The 26,593-nt window shown below is 46.8% G+C and overlaps 1 protein-coding gene across 2 annotated transcripts in view; it reads left to right on the top strand.

Annotated features, from left to right (window-relative positions):
• The first annotated feature begins 3,617 nt into the window (after window positions 1–3,617).
• Window positions 3,618–26,593, top strand: part of MYH11 (myosin heavy chain 11) — an 86,888-nt gene continuing 63,912 nt past the window's right edge. For both annotated transcript variants that reach the window (XM_080980924.1, XM_080980923.1), the window contains exons 1-4: window positions 3,618–3,739; window positions 8,907–9,268; window positions 14,930–15,086; window positions 25,615–25,642. In XM_080980924.1, coding sequence (XP_080837050.1) covers window positions 8,924–9,268; window positions 14,930–15,086; window positions 25,615–25,642 — 530 coding nt within the window. In that variant the 5' untranslated portion in view covers window positions 3,618–3,739; window positions 8,907–8,923. The remainder of the gene's footprint in view (window positions 3,740–8,906; window positions 9,269–14,929; window positions 15,087–25,614; window positions 25,643–26,593) is intronic.

Below are 26,593 nucleotides of genomic sequence, written 5' to 3'. Positions count from 1 at the left end.
ATCGCTTGACCTTGGCAATTGCTACTTGGCTCTGCTTGGTGTTCTGCTCTGATGACACAGCTCGCCATCTCCCTAAGCTGCCCGACTTAAACCTGAAGCTGTCCTAGTCCCGTAGACTCCAGCATCAACTAGACGGTCCACACGCAGGTAAGTGAGCTCAGCTTCCAGGCCACAGCTAGATGCCTTGTTTTTTATTCAGGGCATTTGTGTTCTGCTTCTCTTTCATTGTGGACCTGCATGCCCCAGGCCCTTGCCCTGCAATGAATCGTCCTCAAGCTTTCCAGCTCAGCTCCGTATCGCCCTATAAATCATCTGCCACTCTTTGTTCTGTTAGGCGCACTTGTCTGCCAGCAGCCTCTGGATGTACGTGAACGCAAAGAATGGGAAAGAATTTCCACTCCTTTTTAAGCTACGACCATTGAGAGGTGCAGATGGTTACGAAACAAGCTTTATAACTCTTCCAGGGAGAGCACCACACAGCCTTCTTTTTTTTTTTAGGTGGTTGCTACAGTCGGGTTGCGTGCTTTTTCGAAGGGGGCATTCAGCTTTACAAAGCAATAACTTGAAAACTTGGCCAGAAGGTGATTTCTCCTAGTTTGCATAAATGGAGGGTGGTTGTTGTTTTTTGAGTCCCTCGTTTCTCTTTGCAGTTCTGGGCTTTTGCGACATCCAAAACTGCTTCAGAAGATGCAGTGTGGAGCCAGTTTGCTCAGTCGGTGAAAGCGTGGTGCTGATAACCCCAAGGTCACGGGTTCAATTCCCAATTGGGCCACCTGCATATTCCTGTATGATTCCACCCAGCCCAGTTTCGTACATCCTCCCTGGCAGTGTGTCTCAGCAGTGATGTCCATCACCTACAAACAGCTGGCATCTTTTAGGAAGAGAAGACTAGGACAGCAGAGCTCTCTGGCCTTGGGATGGACCTTCCATTAGCCATTGTTTAGGGTAGCACCACGGAACGGAATGGCCCATAGCTCAGTAGCAGAGAACATCGGCTCCAGAGCCCTGGCATCTCCAGGGAAAAACCTCAGTCTGAAAACCCGGAGGGTTGAAGTGGGTCAGTGTGGGCTAGGGGTCTTCAACCTTTTGCGGGGCCCATGAACACACCTGAAAACCAAAGGGGAGTGTTATGGGCATCGTTCATGCGCAGCAACCCTGCATGTACATGCTCACACTCCATCCCTGGCCAGCTATTGAGTTTGGAAAAAGTGTGGTTTTCAAAACCCTAAGGTTGGGAGGGGGAATGAGCTACTTGGAAAGCATAGGCGAAATGCGAGAATTGCAGGAAGGCCAGTCTCACCTCTCCGCATCTGTTAGGCTTGAGAAAAGCCTTGAGTTGGAGACAATGGAAGGCTTTTATCCCATGCCTAATTTCAGCGTGTGTATGTGTAGAGGGGAAGGGGTCCCGGGAACACTTGGGGGTGTCTCTAGGCACCATGCTGCCAATCTAGGTCTACGTAACCCTGGTCTCTCTGGACCAGGGTAGGACCCGAAAAACAATGGATTCAAGTTGCAAGAAAGGAGGTTCCGACTAAACATCTTTCTGACAGTAAGAGCCGTTTGACAGGAGGTGGTGGGCTCTCCTCCCTTGGCGGTTTTTAAGCAGAGGTTGGATGGCTATCTGTCATGGATTCTTTAGTCGTGATTCCTGCATTGCAGGGGGTTGGACTAGGTGACCCTCGGGGTTCCCTTCCAACTCTACAACTCTTTGACTCCAAGTTCCAACTTGGTGAAAGATAGCTCCTCCTATATTCCTATTACTCTATTTAAGTCTGCACAAGGAAGACTAGAATCTTCCTTTATTTTGGGAGGGAGTGTCAGAGCCCCTGCTTTGCATGTCGAAGGTACCAATTTCATTCCCTGATCTCTCCAGCTGAGGCTAAGATTCTCTGCCTGGAGAGCTGCTGCCAGTCCGTGTGAGCTAGATGGACTTTTTCAAAAATACTTTTTGTGCAGAGTTTCAAAACAAGCATTTTGCAAAGGCATTAACAGAAAAGCAAAGGCATGGGACCATGGTGGTTATCGATAACATTGCTGTGCTATTAAATAAAGGATCGCTGTGGTGACGTTGAGAAGAAGTTCAGGGTCAAACGGGGAAGAGAAGGGTGACGGTTGTGTTTCTTTGGGCCCAGGTGAGTATAGATCAAGTGACTTGTCCCAGATGGACCAAGGGATTACCTACAGGTAGGACTTGGGAAAGATCCTTTGCTGTGAAAACTCAGGAACCACTTCTGCTCAGTGCAGACGCAGTCCTGGCCTGGTGGTCCACAGCAACTTCCCGCAAAAGTTAGCAAGCCTTGCTGTGTCTCAAGAACTCCTCCACCTTTGGTTCCTGCAAAACTCTTTGCGTCTCCCGCCCACCCCGGTCCATCGGTCCTCTGCTTTTGACATGGGGCTCCATATTTAGGCTGCTGCTGCTGCATGTGGGGCATTTTGTATCCGGTATGTTGATGGGAATTCCTGGAGGATCCTCGCGTTCCCTTTTTGGGATGTCTGAGAAGCCCAGGTCCAGGCAAGGGAGATGCAGAGAGAGAGAGAGAGAGAGAGTTTGGAAGTCTGAATGCATAGAATTTTGTTTTGTTTTTGAAACTTCTGCTGGCCTTGATGAGGACCAGATTCCTCTCTCCCCAAAGCTGGCTGCAGGCACCTCTGTCCTTCATTCCTCCTCTGCCAGCTGGTCCTGCCTGCCTCTTCTTCTTTCCACAACACTGGAAGCACCCATTCCATCCTCCCTCCCTCCCTCCCTCTTTCCCCCCTGCTCCCCCCACACTCCAATGCCACAAGCCATTTAACAGTTATCTTTTCCCATTTAAGGACAGAGGGAGGTATTTATATATATAAATTATGTGCAGTACTTTCTCAGGAGGCTGGGATTCCCTGCAAAACAGCCGCTTCGGCGGAGAGCTGGTTGGGGCAGGAGCTGGGAAAAAAACGACCCCTTCGCTCCCCAGAGACAGGCCAGGCTTAAAACGGCCCAAGGTTCCCAAATGTTACATAAACACGTGGGAGATGTGGGGAGACCTCTCTTTCCAGGGCTCAGCTTGGCTTGGGAAGAGGGACCTTTCGTCTCCCTCTCCCACTTCCATGGAAGAGACCCTTCTCATGGAAATGCGCATACTTTGCTCTTATGTTTTGAGCCGGACATCAAAAGGCCGATGAGAGATAACACTGTTTTTATGGCAAGGGGGGAAATTTGGGAGTCTCCACACTTAATCCTTCCTAACTGATGCTTCTCTTTCTCTCTCCCTCTCTCCCACTTTTGCTGTAAACCCAGAGACATGAGAAATCAAGAAGGGGTTAAGAAGGGTCATATTGCTGCTTTGCAGACCAAATAACACCCCCCCTTCCATTATTTCTGGGAAATGGCTTATTAAAAAGTGAGCGTGAGAGAGGAGTCTGATAATTTCTGAGACATCACACAAACTTCTCCCGCAAGCCATGACGAACAAAAGACAGAAACCCCAATTTATCGGGAGGTGGTAGTCAGATCTGTTTTAGCCGCAGCTTAAAACTGAACCTGAGAATGTACAGACAGTTTCTTTATTTGTTAGGGCCCCCCCCCCAGGTAGTGCCAGGGTTTTCCAGCAGGGGGCGGTCTCTGGGGACCCTCCCCATGGGAGTCAGTCCGCCTCTATATAGGGAGGTTGCAAAGGGAGAGCAGCCTTGGTCTGCCCCAGCTGTTAGCAGTATCAGTTCCGGACTCTCCCAAGACATTTTCTGCTTTCCCAATTGGACCCCTGTAAGTACTCTTTTTGACAGCAAATGAATTCTCCTGCTTAAGCCAGCGCTGCTGTGAGTTCAAAGCGAGCCCTGCTATCAGCCTGAAATTAATTGCTCCTCTTTGTAAGATGCAGTTAGGAAGTTTCCTTTGGGGCAGATGTAGAAACCGCCATGGCTTGGCATATAGAACTTTCTTTAGCAGGTGGGATTCCCAGTGTGCTGAGCTTCCTGGAGATTTGCTACTGCTTTTTTTAGGGTGGGTTTTGTCTGTTTTTTAAATGCAATTTGTAAGGAGGAAGGGTGTAATATTCTTAAATGGCTAAGTAATTGTTCTTACCAAAACCACTCGGAGGCAAGGTGTGCCTTTCATGTAGAGGGACAAGGTTAAGAATGAAAATCTTTGCAGAGTTAATTATGGTATACAAGGCTTTAAGAAGCAGAGATTCAGCTGCAGCTTTCTTAAAAAGAAAATATATGCTGAGAAATCATTCATGGCAGGTAACTGAATTTTGACATTTTTCATCTTGGCAAATTGCCTTTTAACAAGCTACTGACATGAGAAAGGATTTGTTGCCAGTTATTACAGTGATGAATGAGTCCCACAGATGGTTCAAATTCCCCTAATGAATCGGAGATCTTAGTGCAAATGTATTCAAGCCATCTACTCGTTTGATCTTGGATTGCGGCATAAATACCAGCTTTTCCTTGACCTGTCGCTCTTCAGAGGTTGTTGGACTACAACTCCCAGCCACCTTAACCATCGGACATGAAGGCTGGGACCGGTGGGAGTTGGAGTCCAATAAAATCTGGCAGACAACAAGTTGGGGAAGGCTGTCAGCAGGCATGAGAGTATCTATCAATTTTCAGTTTTCTTAGTTTCTCATTTCCCCCCTAAATTCAGTTCTCTGTGCCTCTGCAACAATTTGCTGCCTAAAAAAATTAAAAACCTCAGCGTTTTAGTGCTGATTTTTCAGAATAAACACATTTCTTGCATGCAGCGTTGACAAATATACGCATAATATTTACTAATATGTGCATACTTTATCCTAACACTGCTTGGTTGGAAGACTGCACTGCAAAACTCAGAAGGGTGAGGGTTTTGATTGGTGGCTGTCCCTCGGTTTGCATTTGGTTTAGGAAAATGTGTATTTGTTAAGGTCGCCTTTCAATGTAAACTGAATTGGCTTTCTCTCCCCCCACCCCATCCCATCCCTTCGTTATCATGCATGATAAGGCCCTACCTTACAGGAGAGATGGTCATAGTCAAGCAAAAACCTGTTTTTTTTCTTTTTCCTTTTGGTTTTTAAAAGGTTAAAAAGTCAGATCTGTCCAGAAGGAGCTGAGGCAGCTCCAAGGGCGTCCTTTTTTTTCTGGTGACATTTGGTTACTGGTTTGTTTTGTTTCATCCTCAGAAGGACAAATAAGGCAAAGGAAAGTATTAAGGCTTCAAATCAAAGGAAGGGGAAAGTCAGTAGATGGCAGTAAAGGAAAGCAACAGCCTTCGGGTTTGTAGCAGATGATGCTCACAAGCCTTCTATGCACTCGCCACAAGGGCGATTCCACACGCTGTTACATGGCCACAGCGGGGCTTGCAGATGAGCTCCCCATTGACAAGAAGCTGCAGCCACTTTTTGTTATATATTTACTGCATTGATAGCTCTCCTTTTGCTCAAGGGGGCCTATGTGGTTCAGTGACTGGTCACCCAGGGAGCTTCATGGCTGAGTGGGGATTTGAACTCGGGTCTCCCAGGTCTCCCTCTTAGCACTGTGGCTATATTCTTATTCTCATCATCATCATCATTGTCCTCCCCCCCCCCCCCACATTCAGGTTACAGCAATGTAAAAATGTGAGTTTGAAATCAGATAGGTCATTTACAATCAGACTAGGGTGGGCCCTAAAAATATACATTTCAGGTGTCTGTAGGGAAGGAGGTGGTCTTTCAGGCAGACCCTCCAAGTATCCCTATTTTCCAGGGACGTCCCTGATTTAGAGAAGCCGTCCCGGTTTCCGATTTGATCCCAAAATGTCCCGCTTTTCCTTAGGACGTCCCTATTTTCATTGGAGAAATGTTGGAGGGTGTGGAGTTATCCAACCCCTGAGCCGTCTGAAGGCAATCCTGTTTAGGGAAGTTGTTGTTGTTATTTATGCTTTATTCTTTTATATATGTTGGAAGCTGCCCAGTGTGGCTTGGGGCAACCCATTAAGATGTGCGGGGTATAAATTATCATTAGGGAATGGGACGTCCCTATTTTCATCAGAGAAATGTTGGAGGGTATGTCTTTCAGGTATTCAGGGCCTGAGCTGCTTGGGGCTTTAAAGGCTAACATGAGCGCCTTGGATTGGGCCCAGAAACAAACTGGTGTGTGTTTTTCTCCTTCATTCATTTAATTCTTTTTAGGTTGCACACTTGAAAAGAGTAGCACCTGAGGCACACCTAAAAGATTCATTTTGTGTAATCCTCCGCCACATCCACACTAAACACTTGAAGCTCTGTGATGCCACTTTAACTGTCATGGCTTCCCACAAAGAAACCTGGGAGCTGTAGTTTGTTAAGGGCGCTGAGAATGGTTGGGAGATTCCTATTCCTCTCACAATGCTACAGTTCCCCGTGTTCCCCTCGAAGAGGGATTAATTGTGAAAACACTGTGGATTTTGTAGCTGGGATGTGCATGGAATAGGGGGCCTCCAATCAACTCTCAGCACCCACAACAAACTACAGTTCCCAGGGTCCTTTGGGCTGGGGAAACCATAACTGTTCAAATGCTAGGATATTCCTTTAAATACGTTGCATAATGGCCGATGTGCCCGTTATTAAACAGTGCCTCAGAACAGGAGCATTGTCAGGGAGTACATCAGAGGCATGTTCTCCTCCTCTTTCCCCTCTCTTTTGTAAAAACTCTCTCTTTTTTTATTACTTTGTTTACAGGGCGACCGGGCGCACTTGCAAAGCTGGCAAGACCCCAGCTGCCTGCCATCTTAATTTGCCCAGAGGCAAATTAGCATACCTTAGCATATGCAAATTTGCCTCAGGAGCACCCCCCCAAACCCGGTGCTTGCTTGAAGCGGCTAGCAAAATCCACCCTGCAAGGGAGGACAGATCTGTGAGAGAAAAGAACCTCAAAAAACACTGAGGGCAAAAACCATCCGTCCGAAAAACGCCTCTCTTTTGCTAACTCGGCACCAAACATGCAAGTCGAGGTTTTGAGAGAAGCGTTAATTCCCAGTGTCTTCTTGATGGTGGCCCCCTCAGGTCCTGTCCTCCTCAAAATATCGACTTGTCTGATTAGACTCATCAGCCACGCTGTCTCAGACACGAACGGTACCATTTTTTTAATTGCCCGACATGGCAAAGGACTTCGTTATTCCCTAAAAGGTATTTGTTTTGAACTTGTTATCGTTGGATTTCCTTTTTTTCTTTTTTGGCTGATCGGCTAGTAATGAGCAGAACATGCCCATATATGGTAGCCTACGTGGACCTCTCGCAAACAGATCCAGGGAGCTTTGCAAACGACTTGGACTCTTTAGTTACGGGGATCTGGGTTCGCCTTTGAAGCTCGGTCAGTTTAAAAGGAAGGCGGCCAGGCGATCTCTTTCGGCCACCCCCCCTCCCACTCTGTTCGGTGACAGTTTGTGTGGCGTAGGTCCTACTTTCAAAAGAGAAAACCCCAAGTGCAGGCTGCAGATTCAATTAATAAAGCAAATAAATTTAAAAACATGCTGAAGCGGCGCTCGTGGCTGTGAAGGCCACATCGCACAAGACACCCTCCTTCTCAACAATGTGTCACTATCTCAAAAAGAAGCGGGTATCTCATAAAGACTTAAGATGGCCATGCCGGTGTTTGAACTGTTGGACTAGCAGAAAAACAGACGTCTCATTTACGTGCCGCCAAAGAGAAATTCGACCCATTATCCTTCTGTTGCCTCTTGGCAACCTTTTCTTCTTGTACAGAGAGGACCAAGCTCACAAATACACAGAAACCTTTGGAGAGATTGAATGGTTTGAAATATCCATGTTAAATATCTTAATGCTCCTCCATAGTTCATCGTGATTGTTTTCCGTCCCGATGGACTTGAAAAGTTTATTAGGTTTTCCCCCAAACACTTAATAAACATAAAAGAAGAATATCATAGAATTGAAAGGGACCACCAGAGTCATCTAGACCAACCCCCCTGTAATGCAGGAATCTTTTGCCCAACACGGGGCTCAAACCCACGACCCTGAGATTAAGAGACTCATGCTCTGCCGATTGAGCCATCCCAGCTACAGTAATGGGGCTTGTAGTCATAAGCACCTGGAGTGTGCACCAGGTTGGTGAACTAAGTTGTGCAAAATTATTTTTTGTTGCTGGAGCAAGACGGTTTGAGCATATTACACCGATCCTGGTCCGACTGCACTGGCTACCAATTAGTTTCTGGGCCCAGTTCAAAGTGCTGGTTTTGACCTATAAAGCCTTAAAAAGCTCAGGACTGCCATACCTCAAGGACCGCCTTGTCCCATATGAACCTACCCGGCCCTTGAGATGATCTTCTGAGGCCCTCCTTCGTGTGCCTTCTCCTCGAGAGGTCTGGAGGGTGGCAACACGAGAATGGGGCCTTCTCTGCAGTGGCTCCCCATCTGTGGCATGCTCTCCCCAGGGATGTTTGCCTGGTGCCTTCATTACATACCTTTAGGCCCCAGGCAAAAACATTCCTTTTAAACCAGGCCTTTGATTGATCCGATTTACATCCTATGCCCTTTTAAAAATATTTTATTCTTGCGGGGGGGGGGGGCTATTGGGTTGTCGTTTTTATTTTCATTATGTATTTTGTGGTTTTATATCTTGATTTTATTCTGTGAACTGCCCTGAGACCCCCGGGTATAGGGCAGTACAGTGGTACCTCAGGTTACATACGCTTCAGCTTGCACACTCCACTAACCCAGAAATAGTGCTTCAGGTTAAGAACTTTGCTTCAGGATGAGAACAGAAATCGTGCTCCGGCGGCGCGGCAGCAGCAGGAGGCCCCATTAGCTAAAGTGGTGCTTCAGGTTAAGAACAGTTTCAGGTTAAGAACGGACCTCCAGAACGAATTAAGTACTTAACCTGAGGTACCACTGTATAGAAATTCAATTAATAATAATAATAATAATAATGATAACAACAACAATAATTTTAAAACTTTTTTTTTTAAAAACTATTTCTCTCAGGTGCCCATTAAGTCAAAATGGCACAGAAAGGCCAACTGAGCGATGACGAGAAGTTCCTCTTTGTGGACAAGAACATCCTCAACAGCACAGTGGCGCAGGCGGACTGGTCGGCGAAAAAGCTCGTGTGGATCCCATCCGAGAAGCATGGCTTTGAGGCGGCCAGCATCAAGGAGGAGAAAGGGGACGAGGTTCTGGTGGAGCTAGCGGAGAATGGGAAGAAGGTGACTTGCAGCAAGGATGATATCCAGAAGATGAACCCCCCCAAGTTCTCCAAGGTGGAAGACATGGCCGAGTTGACCTGCCTCAACGAAGCCTCCGTCCTGCACAACCTCAGAGAGAGATACTTCTCTGGCCTCATTTACGTAAGTCTGCGTTTGGTCCGTGGGCTGCATGCGCCACCTATTGTGGTGGCGATTTGTCACTCGCCCTGAGGCAGGTCACAACATCACAACACGGTATCTAAAACAGTTTAAAACAGCTTTAAATCATAAAGGTGAGGTGGGTCCTGAAAATACAGATCTCAAGTGTCAAAAAGAGGTGTGTCTTCACCCAGTAGCCAGAAGATGTGTAGTGAAGGTGCCAGGAGGACCTCTCTGGGGAGGGAACCCACAGCTTACAATAATAGAATCCTAGAATCGTAATAATAATAATAATAATAATAATAATAATAATAATTTTATTATTTATACCAAGGCCATCTGGCTGGGCTTCTCCAGCCACTCTGGGTGGCTTCCAACCAAATATTAAAATACAGTAATACATCAAACATTAAAAGCTTCCCTAAACAGGGCTGCCTTCAGATGTCTCCTAAAAGTTTGGTAGTTGTTGTTCTCTTTGACATCTGGTGGGAGGGCGTTCCACACAGCGGGTGCCACCACCGAGAAGGCCTTAGGGTTCGTAGGGTTTGAAGGGACCCCAAGGGTCATCCAGTCCAGCCCCCTGCAATGCAGGAATTTAAACCAAAGCATCCATGACAGATGGCCCTCCAACCTCTGCTTGAAGTCCTCCAAGGAAGGAGAGCCTACAACCTCCTGAGGGAGATAGTTCCACTGTTGGGCAGTTCTTACTTTCAGAAAGTTCTTCCTGATGTTGAGTTGGAATCTCCTTTCTCGTAGCTTGAAGTCACTGGTTCGAGTCCTACCCTTCAAAAGAAAACTTTCCCCCTCTTCCATGTGACGGCTCTTCAGATATTTGAAGATGGCTGCCATATCTTAGGGGCTGCCACAGAGAATTAACTTTTCCCAGGCCACCCCCCTCTGAGCTTCGGAGGCCGGTGGAAGTACCACTTGACCAGTAGCAGCACCCAAGAGGGTCGGTAGAGAAAGGAGTGCTGTTTCACATATTTGGTGCCTGAGCTGTATAGGGCTCTAAATACTAAAGTGAGCACCTTGAATTGGATCCAAAGGCTTTTGCCTTTCAGTTGGTGACTGGGAGCTGCTGGGTTTTGTTTTGTTTGTTAATTAAACACCTATCATGCCCTTCCGCTGGTCGGCAAACAGCAAAGCAGTAAAATTACACACACACACCACACACAAACACACCCCGCATCCAAAACCTGTGATGTTCAATGGTGTTAAAAGCCTATGTGCAACCCTGTCTCTCTCCCTGTTAAGGTCACCAGGCAGGGCAACCAAGTCTGTTTCAGTGCTAAAACTGTGCCTGAGGCCAGACTGAGGCTGTGCAATAATAATAACAATTTGTTGTTGTTTAGTCGTGTCCGACTCTTCGTGACCCCCTGGACCAGAGCACGCCAGGCACTCCTGTCTTCCACTGCCTCCCACAGTTTGGTCAAACTCATGCTGGTAGCTTCGAGAACACTGTCCAACCATCTCGTCCTCTGTCGTCCCCTTCTCCTTGTGCCCTCCATCTTTCCCAACATCAGGGTCTTTTCCAGGGAGTCTTCTCTTCTCATGAGGTGGCCAAAGTATTGGAGCCTCAGCTTCAGGATCTGGCCTTCCAGTGAGCACTCAGGGCTGATTTCCTTCAGAATGGATAGGTTTGATCTTCTTGCAGTCCATGGGACTCTCAAGAGTCTCCTCCAGCACCAGAACTCAAAAGCATCAATTCTTCGGCAATCAGCCTTCTTTATGGTCCAGCTCTCACTTCCACACATCACTACTGGGAAAACCATAGCTTTAACTATACGGACCTTTGTTGGCAAGGTGATGTCTCTGCTTTTTAAGATGCATATATAATTTATTATTATACACATAGAATGTACACATAGAATGGGAGTATCCAACCATCACAGAATTGTAGAGTTGGAAGGGACCTGAGGATCATCTAGTCCAGCCCCTTGTGGATTGGACCAAGAGGTTTGTTTAGTGTAGTCGGAGCAGCCAGCAAGATATTTCTGGGATGCTTGCAAGTAAGGCGAGCTAAAGCCCTCATCACCTGCCATTGTGGATTTAGCTGTGACAATTGCCCAGGCTGGATTGATTCAGTAAACGGGCCCAGCGTAGGCTGGCAGTCCTTGAAGGTAGGATGTACTCTGCTCTTCTGGAGGAAAAAAAAAAAAGCAAACCCCCCTTCAGAGCCAAAACAGAGCCTTGAATAATGAGTTGCTACGGACTTACTGAACCTATGCAGTTCAGCCCAGGGCATCTGAGCTGTTCTGGTCCTCAGCGCTGCCAACAGATATTTCTGCATTTGCTTTCATGCCATATAAAGTGTTTAGTTTGTGTGAAAAGTTTGGGCCGTCTCCTAATATGGTCAAGAAAGGGAAACCCCAGGCTTCAGATCTGTGCTGAAGGACATAGTGAGTTGATTTAAAAGGTCAGCCTCGGATGGTTTTTGTATAATTACATACTTGGGAGCTTTAATAAGAGATTAAGAAAACTGGGGGTGGCGGTGGAGAGAATTGGAGTTGTTGCAGAAATGCCCTCGGTGGGTGCCTGAACCAGGTGCCTTGATCCCAAATTTTGCACAGATGCTTGGGGAAGAAGAGAGAGAGAAGGGAGGAAGATGTGGGGGAAATATATGTCAGGGGTCACCCCTGAAAAAAATGTGTGAAGTAGTGCATAAAAAAAAAAACCTGCATGGTTATCCTAGAACAGTATCTGTGCTCTTACTGTTGGCAATGATCTTAAGCTTCTCATGTTGCAACATAGGCCTGTGTTGTTCCTGACATGTGTGATGGTAAAATTCTACTGTGGGAGAAAGACATGATCGAACTCCCTCCCTGGAACCCACTGGGCTCCTCCAACGAAGCTGAACGATAGGAAATTCAGGACAGACACCGCTTCATGTAGTTGAACTATGGAACTCACTGCCACAAGAAACAGTGATGGCGGCAGCCCATTTTAGTAGGGGGATCGGACAAATTCGCAGAGGGCAAGGCTAGCCGTGGTGTCTAAACGGAGCCATGGGAAAAGAGAACTGTAGTTGCGGGACAGGCCTTTGTTATGTTCTTAAGCATTGCTGGCTAACCTGTGCACTCTGGATATTGTTAGGCTACGGTTCCCATCATCCCTGACCATTGGCACTGCTGGCTGGAGCTGCTGGGAGTTTGAGCCCAAGAACCTTTGGAGGGGCCACTGCTTGGCTACCCCTATATCTTGTAGGTGCGGGTATCAAGTTGTTTGCCGCTGTGCATAATTGCTGTGATACAAAAAAAATGAAAGAGGTTTATTTAGCTGCAAGAGTCCTTTGCTGACTGGACTGCAGTAAATGGGTGACAATGCGATTGTCAACTCAGTCAAATACACACACATGGAGAGGTCTCCTGGATCAGGCCAGTGGTCCATCTGTTCCAGCATCCTCTTCCCACAGTGGCCAAGCAGATGCCCGTGGGAAACCCACATCCAGGATTCGAACACAAGACGAAGTCTTCCCTCCTGTGGTTTACAATAACTGCTATTCAGAAGCATCACACCTCTGTCGGTGGAGGCAAAGTTTAGCCAAACTGGCTACCAGCCACCGATTGCTTATTCTCCATGCATTTGACCAGTCCTTTTTAAAAGTCAGCCAGGGTCGTGGCCCTTGTTGCTTCCTGCAGGTGAGAGTTCCATAAATAGGGTTGCCCTATCTTGAAGAGCAAAAAATAGGACAGCCCAAGACGCTGCTAGCTTGAGCTGTGGAAATAGGCGTGTGGGTGCAGGTGTGGCCGCGCAGGCCGAGCCTGAGCCCCCCAAAATGGACATTTGCTTTAAAATGTAAAAATCCGTCTGGATGGGCATGTTGCCTCCCCAAAAGAGGACATGATCAGGTTTTCCTGGACATATGGCAACCCTACCATCGTTTAACTATGAAGTGTGTGAAAAAGTAATCTTTGTCTGTCCCGAATCTTCCAACATTCTGCTTTATTGGCATAGCTGTCAACTTACAGATTTGAAAATAAGGGACCAACAGCCTTGAAAATAAGGGACCAGCAGCCAAAATAAGGGACCTGCGGCCTCACCTGTTCCAGGCACTCCAGTCTTCCTGTCCTCCTGCAGTCTGGTCAAACTCATGCTGGTAGCTTCGAGAACACTGTCCAACCAACTTTGTAACCAGAGGTTCAACTGAATAGAATCTGAATCACATGCACCACAAGGCCTATGCAGCCTCAACTTAAGATGGTTCCCCAGCCTGGCTTTGCACTGCAAAGTTTGCAGCAGCACGTGCAACAAAATGGCGTCCAGCATTCAAAAAACCCCTCAGCTTGCATTAACTAGCCACACATGAGGCATGCAAGCTGGCCGGCAGGGAGGGAGGGAGAGGAGCTGCTTCCTTTGAAATTTAAGGGACATTTAAGGGACATCCATCAATAAGGGACAGCAGCGGGACATGGTGCTGGAATAAGGGACTGTCCCTTCAAATAAGGGACACTTGACAGCTATGCTTTATTGGATGCCCCTGAGGTCTAGTGTTATGACAGAGGGAGAAAACTTTCTTTTCTTTGCATCATGCATAATTTTATAAATTTCTATAACGTTCCTTCCAATGTTTCGCTGATGAAAATAGGGACTTCTTCTTCTTCTTCTTCTTCTTCTTCTTCTTCCTTCTTCCTTCTTCCTTCTTCCTTCTTTCTTCTTCTTCCCCTCCCATCTGACTGGATTGCCGCAGCCACTCTGGGCGGCTTCCAACACATATAAAAACACAGTAAGATATTAAACATTAAGAAACTTCCCTAAACAGGGCTGCCTTCGGATGTCTCCTAAAAGTTGGAGAGTCACTTCTTATCTCCTTGGCTCGGGGGTTGCATAACTCCATATCCTCCATCATTTCTCCAATGAAAATAGGGACATCCTAAGTAAAAACGAACATTCTGAGGTAAAATCAGAAACTGGGACGGCTTCTGTAAATCCAGGAATGTCCCTGGAAAATAGGGACACTTGGAGAGTCCGCTTTCACATTACATCTTACACACCTTTCCTCTAAACTAAAACGTCCCCCAACACTGCAACCTTCGTTGTTCCATCCTCTTGATCATTTTGGTTGACCCCACACACTCTTAACTTAGACCAGTTTCATATCCCTTGAACTGTCATGGCTTCCCCCCCAAAGGATTCTGGGTACTGTAATTTGGTTGAGAATGTTGCTAGCGATTCTTTACCTCCCCTCACCAAACTTCAGCTCTGTTGAGGGGGGAAAGGAAAGGACTATTAAGGGTAAAGGTAAAGGGACCCCTGACAGTTAAGTCCAGTCGTGAATGACTCTGGGGTTGCGGTGCTCATCTCGCTTTAGTGGCCGAGGGAGCTGGTGTTTGTCCGGAGACAGTTTTTCTGGGTCATGTGGCCAGCATGACTAAGCTGCTTCTGGAGAAACCAGAGCAGCGCACGGAAATGCCGTTTACCTTCCTGCCACAGTGGTACCTATTTATCTACTTGCACTGGTGTGCTTTCGAACTGCTGGGTTGGCAGGAGCAGGGACCGAGCAACGGGAGCTCACCCCATAGTGGGGATTCGAACCGCCAACCTTCCGATTGGCAAGCCCTAGGCTTAGTGGTTTAGACCACAGCACCACCCACGTAAGGGAATGTAGGGAGCTTCTAAAAAAACAAAACCCACGTCACATTGTTGGTACGTTTACTCCCTTTACAGACTTACTCAGGTCTCTTCTGCGTGGTGGTAAACCCATACAAGCAACTGCCGATCTATTCAGAGAAGATTATCGACATGTACAAAGGGAAGAAACGTCACGAGATGCCCCCACATATTTATGCCATTGCCGACACAGCCTACAGGAGTATGATGCAAGGTAAGGCTGGGCAACTTGTTTCTAAGTGTCACAAAAATAAATACCACGTGGAAAATGTTGTGCCAACTTTATCTGGCCAAAAGTAGGCCCCAGAAAGTGATGGGCGATATAGCACTTTGGTGGAGCCCCTGCAGAGAGGGTCTTGGGTTCAGTTTTTGGCATCGCCAGAGGTCCTTCTCTCTAGGGGAGAAGCTGCCAGTCAGAGCAGACAGCACTGAGCTACATGGAGTAGTGGTCTGGCTGTGGTATAAGGTCTCTGACGCCGATGGACCCATAGCACACAGTGGTAGGGAACATGCGTTACATTCAGAAGGTCCCGGGTTCCATGATTATTTGCATTTATTCCTTGCTTTCTGCAAGAAGATGGCTCAAAGGGACTTATGAGCCCATGGAATACGAAACAGCTTGCCAATCATTAACAAAAAAAGAACCTTGAAATACATCAGGAAAATGCAGCAGAGCAAATTTTCTAAAAAGTGCTCATCCAACCATAACAAGGACAAATCCTGTGTTCAGGTAAAGATAACCGCCACAAAACAGGCCAGAAATCACACTACAGTGTGGTCCAAGATAAGGAGGAAAAGTCTGGACAGACAAGAATGTCTTAGTTTCATCCCTAAAAGCTGACTATGATGGTGGCAGGTATGCTTCCCTGGAAAGAGCAATCCACAAATGGGGAGCCACCACTAAAAAGCCCATGCACAAATTGCCACCCTCCAGGCCTCCCTTGGAGGTAGCACATGGGGAAGGGCCTCTGCCGATGATCACATTGAAAGGGATCTCAGGAGGTAGCAGAGTTGGAAAGGATCTCTCTCAGCCTGTTGCCAATTGGAATAAACAATACAGCCATAGCTTGGATCCCGAATGCCCTGGAGCTCGGACGTTTTGGCTCCTGAATGCTGCAAATCTGGAAGTGATTGTTTCGGTTTGCGAACGTTCTTTTGGATCCCGAATGTCTGACAGGGCTTCCGTGGCTTCTGATTGGCTGCAGGAGCTGGTACTGGTACTGGTAAAGTGAGCAAAATGTGTATATTCTTGGAAAGTGCATGTATCATTGATAGTAACACAGGAAATGCACTATATTAGCAGAAATTGCTTGCAAAAATGTGAATATTAGAGAAGATGTGAATGCTGAAAATTTTCCCTGAGGTTTTTTTTTTAATAAAAGAAACTGGAAGCAGGTGTAGCAATGTGGAGAACTGAATTTAGGACTGGAAAACGGAGAAACTGAAATTGCCAGATCCGTTTATGCCTAGTCCTTGCGCCAGTTCCTGAGGTTTGCCTTTTCCACCCTGAGCACCGTAAGGGGCTAGCCCTAGCTCCTGTCTTTGCTTCATGACTTGGGGGCAAGGCGGGCTTGCAAAAACATTCCTAGGAATCCTTTGGCACTGTCTGCCATCCACCATCTGACTCAAAAAGGGAACGCTCCTCTCCCTTTGCCCGTCTGGGCCAGGCGTGTGGGCAGGGTCGAATGCTTCGCAAATAGTTTTGGCTAATAGGGGCATGGAGGGGTGCTCCCCGTGGACTGGTGGAGGCAGCCACTCTGCCGTCTGGGAACATGGGAGTATCAGACGCTGCCTTATACTGAGTCAAGACCATTGGCCCATCAAGCTCCTTATTGTCCACTCTGACTGGCAGCAATCATCCGGGGTTTCAGACCAGAGGTGTCGGGGACTGAACCTGGGATCTTCTGCATGCAGACCAGATGCCCTGCGACTGAACTGGCCTTTCCCAGTAGCTAGAAGTCTTCAGAATCCCCATGTTTGTCAGCCTCACCTCTGGTGCATTTGTGAATTTCATCTTTCTAGACTCCTGCCCAACATATAAGGCAGCTGCTGCCAGTCAGCACTGCCAGTGCTGGGCTGCAGGGATGACAAAGTCCAGAACTTGAGCCATCGGGACTGTGGCATCTGGCGCCCCGGTTGCTGCTGAGGTTCCCAAGAGAGTGTTTCCTCCTTATGTGACTCCCTGATGAATTGCAAAAGTTATTTTATTTATTTTTTTATTAACTATGTTTACAACCCCACCCTTTAGCCAGAAAGGCTTTCAGTGAGACTTGCTCTACAGTGGTACCTTGGTTCACAAACTTAATCCGTTCCGAAAGTCCCTTCCAAAACCAAAGCATTCCAAAACCAAGGCACGCTTTCCCGTAGAAAGTAATGCAAAATGGATTAATCTGTTCCAGACTTTTAAAAACAACCCCTAAAGCAGCAATTTAACATGGATTTTACTATCTAGCGAGACCATTGATCCATAAAATGAAAGCAATGATCAATGTACTGTACTATAAAATAAATAAGACAGTATTGTAGATGATAAAAATGAAAATTTAATGTTTTTCTTCCCTGCACTGATGATAGTCATTGTTTGGATGGGGGGCTTTTATCCACTTCTGCAGTCACTCACTCACTCACTCACTCAATCAGTAGCTGAACTGGGATCCACACAGTCACAAAAACAAATGAACCGAAAAAGCCTCAAAAACAAAAACACAAAATAAATAGCAAAAACATGCTGATTCCTGGGCCATCCGTGGGCCGGATTTAGACGGTGATTGGGCCACATCCGGCCCCCAGGCCTTAGGTTGCCTACCCCTGAGCTACAGTTTATGGGCCTTTTTCAGTTTAGAAAAATGGCAAATTTCTCCTATGCTGTTTTGACTAATGTATATATTTCTGCAAGTAATTCACCCTCCAACTGGGGAAGGATGAAGCTGTCCATTTCAGTTTCTCTCATTTCCACTACCCCCACCTTAAATCTAGTTCCCCACATTTCTGCAGCAGTGTGCAATTTGTTTTTAAAAATCAAAAACATCTTCATGAAAAATTGTCAGAGTTTTCTCGTGAGTTTCTCCTGATGAAGACATTGCATGCAATTTTAACTGAGATACTTGGGGTTTTTTTGCAGCGAATTTCCCCTAATGCATCTCTGTGTCACCTGGAGAATTGTGAATGTCAAAGGAGAGCTGTGTTTTGGTTCACACATTAGTTCAAGAAGTGCAAATTAGGCCGTTTCTTGTTAAAATGCAACCGAAACCGTATTTCTCCCCCAATCCCACCTCCAAGTGCAGGCAACATTCACAACAGCAAATGCGTTTCATCTTTTGGATGTTTGGGAAACTTCTATAGAATGGGTCTTGATTTGGCCAAGAGGAAATAAGCTTGCCAAAAAATGGGCAGTCTCTGTTTTGCTTCTGTCCATCTCCATCTTCCACTCCCCCCCCCCCTTGCTCTCTGCTTTGTCCCTTCTTTCCCTGCCTACATCTGGATTGTTTCATCATTTGTCAGCATTCGGGCGCTTCAAAACGGACAAACAGGTTGAGCACATTTGAGCTTCCGAACTGGGGCTGTTTTGCTTCCTCTGCCTAGTTCCCTCCTCTGAGTGTCTGAATTACGGTTGTAATTTTCACTCGGTTTAATTTTTATTTTTTGTTTCAGCTGCTATCCTTCACATAGATTTACTGCCAAGATATACTAACAACTGCTATATACAACTGGAAGGTTTTAAAGGATCCGAATGCGTATAAAACACAGAAGTCTAATTAAGCAGCTAAAAATATACAGCTGTGTGAGTCTCCAGCACGATGCTCAGAAGCATTGCTTAAAGTTACGTCCTTTTGTTCAGACGCAGCAAATGCAGCTGCTCCGTGAGTAAACATGTAACTTCCTCCTAGTTAAAGTGGTCTCTGGAGTTTGTGTGTTGAACGCAGCCTCTTTGCCTCCAGAGAGCAGTTGGGGAAGGAGTGTAGCTTAACAGTAGAGCATCCTCCTTGCATGTTCCAGATTCAGTCCCCAACATCTCCAGATAGGATTGGGAATGTCCCCTGCCTGAAACCCTGGGCAGCCATTGCTGCCAGTCAGTGTAAACAGTACTAAGTTAAATTGACCAATGGCCTGGCCAAGCATAAGGCAGCTTTCTATATCTGCATGTTCTTAATATGGAACTGCAGGAAGGGAGGAAACCAGCCAAATGGGGACTATTGCTCTGGATGTAATATGTGATGGGATGCGAGTGGCGCTGTGGTCTAAACCACTGAGCCTCTTGGACTTGTTGATCAGAAGGTCGGCAGTTCAAATCCCCACGACAGGGTGAGCTCCCGTTGCTCTGTCCCAGCTCCTACCAACCTATCAGTTCAAAAGCACACCAGTGCAAGTAGATAAGTAGGTACTGCTGTGTTCCGTTGCGCCAGAAGTGGTTTAGTCCTGCTGCCTACATGACCTGGAAAGCTGTCTGTGGACAAACGCCAGCTTCCTCAGCCTGAAAGCAAATTGAGCGCCGTAACCCCATAGTCGCCTTTGACTGGACTTAACCATCCAGGGGTCTTTTACCTTTTTACCTATATGATATAACCACATTTGGAATACTGGGTACAGTTCTGCTCAGAAAAGGATGCTGTAGAATACAGGAAATGCTTAGATTCAAAGGATCAGGGGTCTGGAGAAGTGGCGTAGCGTGGCCTGTGACCCACCCCACCATGCTATACCACTGGTCTAGAACAGCTGCCTTATGAGGAAATCACGTGGGGGTTTTTTTTAGGTTTTTTTGGGGGGGGGGAGTGAGCAATGGGGATGGACATGGTAGAGGTGTCTAAAATTATCTTAGGTGTGGAGAAAGGAGAACGATGATGATGATGATAATTATACCCCGCCCATCTGGTTGGGTTTCCCCAGCCACTCTGGGCAGCTTACAGCATATCTAAAAATATAATAAAAACATCAAGTGTTGAAAACCTCCTGATACAGGGCTGCCTTCAGATAGTTCTTTATCTCCTTCAGATAGTTCTTTATCACCCTCCACAGGGAGGGTGCCACTACCAAGAAGGCCCTCTGCCTGGTTCCCTCTGTAACCTCATTTCTCGCAGTGAGGGACCCACTAGAAGACCCTCAGAGCTCGACCTCATTGTCCAGGCTGAGCGATAGGGATGGAGACGCTCCTTCAGGTATACTGGACCGGGGCTGTTTAGGGTTTTAAAGGTCAGCACCAATGCTTTGAATTGTGCTCAGAAACGTACTGGGAGCCAGTAGAAATATATCTGAAGAAGTGTGCATACACATGAAAGTTCATATGAAGAACAAACTTAGTTGGTCTCTAAGGTGCTACTGGACAATTTTTTAATTTTAAAAATATATTTCTACTGCGTCAGACCAACACAGCTACCTACCTGAATCTAGTACTGGGAGCCAGTGAAGAGCCAGTGTGGTGTAGTGGTTAAGAGCGGTAGTCTCGTAATCTGGGTAACCAGGTTCGCGTCTCCGCTCCTCCACATGCAGCTGCTGGGTGACCTTGGGCCAGTCACACTTCTTTGAAGTCTCTCAGCCCCACTCACCCCACAGAGTGTTTGTTGTGGGGGAGGAAGGGAAAGGAGAATGTTAGCCGCTTTGAGACTCCTGAAGGGGAGTGAAAGGCGGGATATCAAATCCAAACTCTCTTTAGGACCGGTGTTATATGGTCTTGGCAGCCACTCCCAGTCACCAGTCTAGCTGCCGCATTCTGGATTAGTTGTAGTTTCCAGGTCACCTTCAATGGTAACCCCACATAGAGCGCGTTGCAGTAGTCCAAGCGGGAGATAACCAGAGCATGCACCACTCTGGCAAGACAGTCTGCAGGCAGGTAGGGTCTCAGCCAGCATACCAAATGGAGCTGGTAGACAGCTGCCCTGGTTGCAGAATTGACCTGCACCTCCATGGACAGCTGTGAGTCCAAAATGACTCCTGGGCTGCACACCTGGTCCTTCAGGGGCATAGTTACCCTATTCAGGACCAGGGAGTCCTCCACACCTGCCCGCCCCCTGTCCCCCAAGAGCAGTACTTCTGTCTTATCAGGATTCAACCTCAATCTGTTAGCCTCCATCCATCCCCCAACCACCTTCAGAAATTCCTTCTTTCATAATCCCAGTGCCCAGTGGGACCATCCAATGAGAGCAGAATGATGGGAGATTTGGGACAGACATCTTCACCCAGTATGTAGTTAAACTATGGGATTTGCTCTCACAAAATGTTTTGAATGCCAACAATTCAAACAGCTTTAAGAGGGGATTAGACGAATTTACAGAGGCTGTCTTTCTTCCAGGCAGATTGTTTATTCAGGGTTCATCCTGATTCGCCTGCACAAAGCTTATGCAGAAGTTAGACTACGGCCTTTATTCATTCAGATTTCTTTTCGGGGAGGTCATGCAACAACAAACATTAGTCCCAATTTGCTTGCGCAGAGTTTATACGTCTTTCTGTTAATCTTCCATGCCATGCTTTGCAATGCCTATACCTGTCACTTTCCAAACCACAACAAGGTGGATTCGTCATACAGGATCAAAAGAGCACAGATTTTAATTGCCCAACCAAAATTTATGGTATACCCTTGAACCCCGCCCCCAGCCACTGCCCAATGCTTTTAGGACTATTTCAGATGAGCTTCCAGATTTATTTATTTATAGACGTATTTCCCTCCCATAAAAATATCAGACTGGTGTCCTCATATAGTGATGGCCTGCTCATCCTGATTCATTTGCCCAGAGTTTGTTGGGAGATTAGACAACTTGAGCTATCTATGGAGCATTCATTCTGATTTGTTTGCAAGATAATTATATGACATTGTGCTACATAGTTGTGACCACCCGTTTCCTAGTGCATTTTCCCATCACTTTCTTTATTGTGCTCTTGTCCCTTTCCTTCTTCCCTCTCCATCCCACTGTTGACATGGTAAGTTGGGATGCGGCAGAAATTCAAATTAAAGGTGAACCTGACCTAATTGCACTTCACAAAACAATATGTGGACTCAAAAAACAGCCATCCTTCGAAATGGACACTTTTCTGAACGTTCTAATAAGGCTCTCTGGCCAAGTAAGGGGTGTAAAAGTACACATCCCGCAGTGAAGTGTGCCTAAAAATGCATATATTAGCGAAGGTAACGTACTAAAAAGGATGCATTGGGGCTGGTAAAATGGCTTTGCATGCATTTGTATATGAGACAAAGTTGTTTACAAACGTCTGTATATTTGGATAAATTTGACTAAATGCTCGTGAATTTTTCATAATGACTTTTCACAAAATGCAAAAGCTGTTAACTGGGGAAACGCGGAGAACCAAACTTAAGATCAGAGAGGCTGATAGGGCCCGAAATTGACGGGTCCATCTATCCCTGGTTGGTAGTCAAATGGCAGCAGCCGTAAGAGGTCTTCTTCCTGCCGTCCTCTCTCTCTCTCTCTCTCTCTCTCTCTCTCTCTCTCTCTCTCTCTCCCCCTCTCCCCAACTGCACTGGAAACATGCAGAAACCCTTCAGGGAGACCAGCCCATAATAAAATGTCAAGAAGCTGCAGGCCAGGATGCCCGATTCTGTTGCTTTCTCCTTTTATGGTCAAGCTGCCAGCTCAGAGTCGCTTCCTTGTGATAAACCATCCGATTCAAGGCTGCGATTAAGCAGAGCAAGCTGGTCCTCCGGGAGGGAAGCGGGGGTGCAAACAGAGGCTGGAGGAGGAGGAGGAAGGGGGGGGGTCCAAAAGAACGATGTTGTTTTCGAAGAAGGAAGCGTGGGATGCTGGGGAAAAGCTTGTGCTTTCAAAGTGGTACCATTTAATTCAGTCATCACCTAGGGAGGAAAAAGAGGCTGCGCTGGATGTCTCCTCTGCTGTATAGATTGACATTTGGGGCTGAGGTCCAGCCCAGGCCCCCCCCCCAATGTCTACCCAAAAATGTCACATGATGGAGCAAGCAGATCCTGGATCATGGGGTGCATAAAACACTTGTGGGGCACCCGGGAAGAAGACCATTGAGGAGAAGGGACTGCCATGCCTTTGGTCCCCGTCCCCCAACTGTGTTGTCAGAACTTTTGACATGCCCCTGCTTAATTTCCCCGGCCGTTCTCCTTTCTAGCGTTGACTGTTGGCGTAGCTCAGCCCGAGTGGAATTCGTTCTCTGCTAAGTGCACCCAATTAAATTTGTCAGCAGGGGTGATTAGCAGGATTAAAAGGAGGGAGCAGAACTCTGAGCCTGGAACTGAGGAAAAGCTTAATGAGGACTCTCTCCGAGGCTGCCAGCTGGGGTAAATTCAAGCGTGTGCAAAAACTTATATAGTGGTACCTCGGGTTACAGACGCTTCAGGATACAGACTCCGCTAACTCAGAAATAGTACCTTGGGTTAAGAACTTTGCTTCAGGATGAGAACAGAAATCGTGCTCCAGTGGCGCGGTGGCAGCAGGAGGCCCCATTAGCTACAGTGGCTTCAGGTTAAGTACAGTTTCAGGTTAAGAACGGACCTCCAGAACGAATTAAATACTTAACCTGAGGTACCACTATACAGTCATACCTCATGTTGTGTTTGCTTCAGGTTGAGCGTTTTCAGGTTGCGTCCCGTGGCGACCTGGAATTAACGGAACGGGTTACTTCCAGGTTTCGTGGCTCGCGCATGCGCAGACGCTCAAAATGACATCACGTGCATGCGCAGAAGCGGCGAATCGCGACCCACGCATGTGCAGACGCGGGTTGCGTTCTGCTCAGGTTGCGAATGGGGCTTCGGAACGGATCCCGTTTGCAAGCAGAGGTACCACTGTACAGTCATACCTTGGAAGTCAAACGGAATCTGTTCTGGAAGTCCGATTGGCTTCCAAAACATTCATCCTGCAGCCAATCAGAAGCTGTGGAAGCCCAATCAGATGTTTGGCTTCCAAAAATAGTTCGCAAACAGTCACTTCCGGTTTTGCAGCGTTTGGGAGCCAAAACGTTCGAGAATTAAGCTGTTCAAAAACCAAGGTACAACTGTAGTTTGATCACAGAGATTTCCTTCCAGAAGCATACAGAGCTTTGGATGTGTCCTGAAGTTATATTAGCAGATCTGTGTGTGTTCCATGCTCTTAGGAAGTTTGTCAGTTGATAGATGCGGTAAACACCTTTCTGCTACAAAACAACGCTTCCCCTTTTGCTCTCTGTTCCGTGCTTGGCCATTCCGACTGCATACTTTTAGAACACACCCGCTCACCTGCAAAGAATCCTGGGAACTGTAGGTTTTTTAAAATGAAGATGCTGTGGATTGTGTGAGAGGTAAACTACAGTTCCCAGGACCCTTGGGGGCAGGGGAGAATGTGCTTTAAATGTATGGTGTATATGCAGCCCCAGAGTGTAGGAAGAGAGAGGGATTGCAGTCTGGCCTACGTTGCTGTTACGTCAGTTTCCTCTCTCTTGTTTTTTGTGGCAGCCCCGGGAACTGTCCAAAAACATCACATCTGTTGGGGACCCCAGTTTAAAGAACCACCGTTCTATTGGGAACTTGACCGTTTCTATTTTTGAAATAGAAACAACTTGAATCTTTAACCTTTTGTCTTCAGTGTCATCCCAGAGGACAAAAACCAAGATGTCCATTGTTGCTAACCTAGGGAGTGTGATAAAAATAAAAGTATTGTGCGTGCATTGTGGCGCCTCTGGTTTTATGCTGATCCCCTGATGCACAAGATTGGCAAGTGATACAGAGACTTGTCCGGATGCTCAGAAGTCATGAGAAGCAGAAACTCCGTGCTAGGTCACTGGCTTTGCCCATGATGGCTGGTGCATTAGGACAAATGTGTCACCTACCAAAAGCTCCCTCTTGCCTGCCACCCGACTTCCAACTGGTCCAGGAGTGCCCCTGCTTCTCAGCTTCCTCCTCTTCCTCTTTAGTCTCAGTGTTGCCACTTGTAGAACTCAGCAGAGAGGAAGATGGGAACAGAACTAGAATCAGATGGCTCTGCTTGTCGTGGGCTCTCTGGTGCCACCTACTGTTGACCTCCCTGCTTTTTGCCCTAACAGTCCCAATGGGTGCTAGAAGGTATTCAGTTCCGCTCTTGGCATCTCCACTTAGCACAGGGGTGGGGGATTGGATCGGAATCCTTATCTCTCCCATCCGTCCCCCCTGGGCCAAGTTTGACAGGTGGGCGTGGCTGCCCACATGCTAATCACCAGATGCCACAATGACATCATGGGCACTCAGTTGATTGTTGCTTACAAAGCGCAGCGCAGGGAGGTTTTTTAAAGTGCCAGAAACCATCGGTGTACCTGTAAATCCCTTTAGCCCAGCCTTCTCTTTACCTGCACCACACATCATATGTGATGTTGCATATAGGGCACGTGGGCATGGTTTGGCCAAAATGGCTTTCTTTCTGCTTCTGTGTAACAAATAAGCAGTGGTATATTTTGGAAAGGTGTTTGCTTGCTATGCATTTTGGCACCTCTTAAGACATTGCGGTCAAGTTTGGTGCGGTGGCTCTTGAGATCAAGGAGCAGGATTTGGCCTCTGCTTGGATACAGTGGGATGCCATTTTGAATGAAGATGGTGGGCTGAACTTTTCAAAAATGCACATTTTAAAAAAGTTCCTTTGAATTCCTAAGCAATGCCCAGTATGACGTTGCTAGTAGATGTTTAATAAACTCTTTTGAAGATTGCTGCATTCCTGTGACTCAGATCTCGTTTCTATATGAAATGGTAGGTACTCTATACACCAAGCCCAAATAACTCACCATACTCTTGAATATCCCAGACTTAATACCTGTTTTCTCTTTATCTACAGATCGAGAAGACCAGTCCATTCTTTGCACGTAAGTAGAACCAGTTTGATCATGCACACCTTTCGATTTCTGCTCACATTTTCACTTGCAGAGAGTACAACCAATATTATCAGTTGACATATGTGTAGCTCTTAGACTGAATAGCATGTTCTGGACCAAAACCTATAGGTTTGGAATTGTTTTTAAAGGCGCCCTGAGCTGTCTGTCTACCCAACTCACCTCCCTTTGTTGTCTTTCCCATTTTAAGCTTGTAAGCTCCATTTTGTGGGAGCTTGTTAATTCCCCCCCCCATGCTTTTGAAAAATTGCTTCCTTTTTTTGCATAGCTGCTAAGTGTGTGGCACTGGGCACTCTGATGGCACTAAAACAGAGGTGGGGAACTGCGGTCAGTTACTAAATGTTGTTCTTCCATCTTCTCTGACTCGCCATCAGGATGCTCCCCTGGCTACAACCGCTCCCAGGCACTTCTCGCCATCCTTGAATACTTTTCCCCTGGCTGGAATTTGTCGTTGAACGGTGATATTGCCCCCTGCTTGCCTGGATGGATGATGATATAATAATAATAATAATAATAATAATAATAATAATAATAATAATTTATTATTTATACCCCGCCCATCTGGCTGGGTTTCCCCAGCCACTCTGGGCGGCTTCCAATAAAACACTAACATACAATAACCTATTAAACATTAAAAGCTTCCCTAAACAGGGCTGCTTTCAGACGTCTTCTAAAAGTCTGGTAGTTATTTTTCTCTTTGACATCTGGTGGGAGGGCGTTCCACAGGGCGGGTGCCACTACCGAGAAGGCCCTCTGCAAAATATGTGTGCAGTGTGTGTATTTGCCCTATACGTTCAAAGTACCAGGCTACTTTAGACTACGGTTACCAGATTTTTTTCAATCAATCCGGGGACACGTTTCAACTTCCTCCTAAATAGATGGATTTTGTCAGGGGACTGATTTGTAAATCCGGGGACTGTCCCC

This window comes from Podarcis pityusensis (assembly GCF_964106645.2).
Source record: "Podarcis pityusensis genome assembly, chromosome: 14".
NCBI lineage: Eukaryota > Metazoa > Chordata > Lepidosauria > Squamata > Lacertidae > Podarcis > Podarcis pityusensis.
This window is presented reverse-complemented; position numbering and strand designations above follow the sequence as displayed.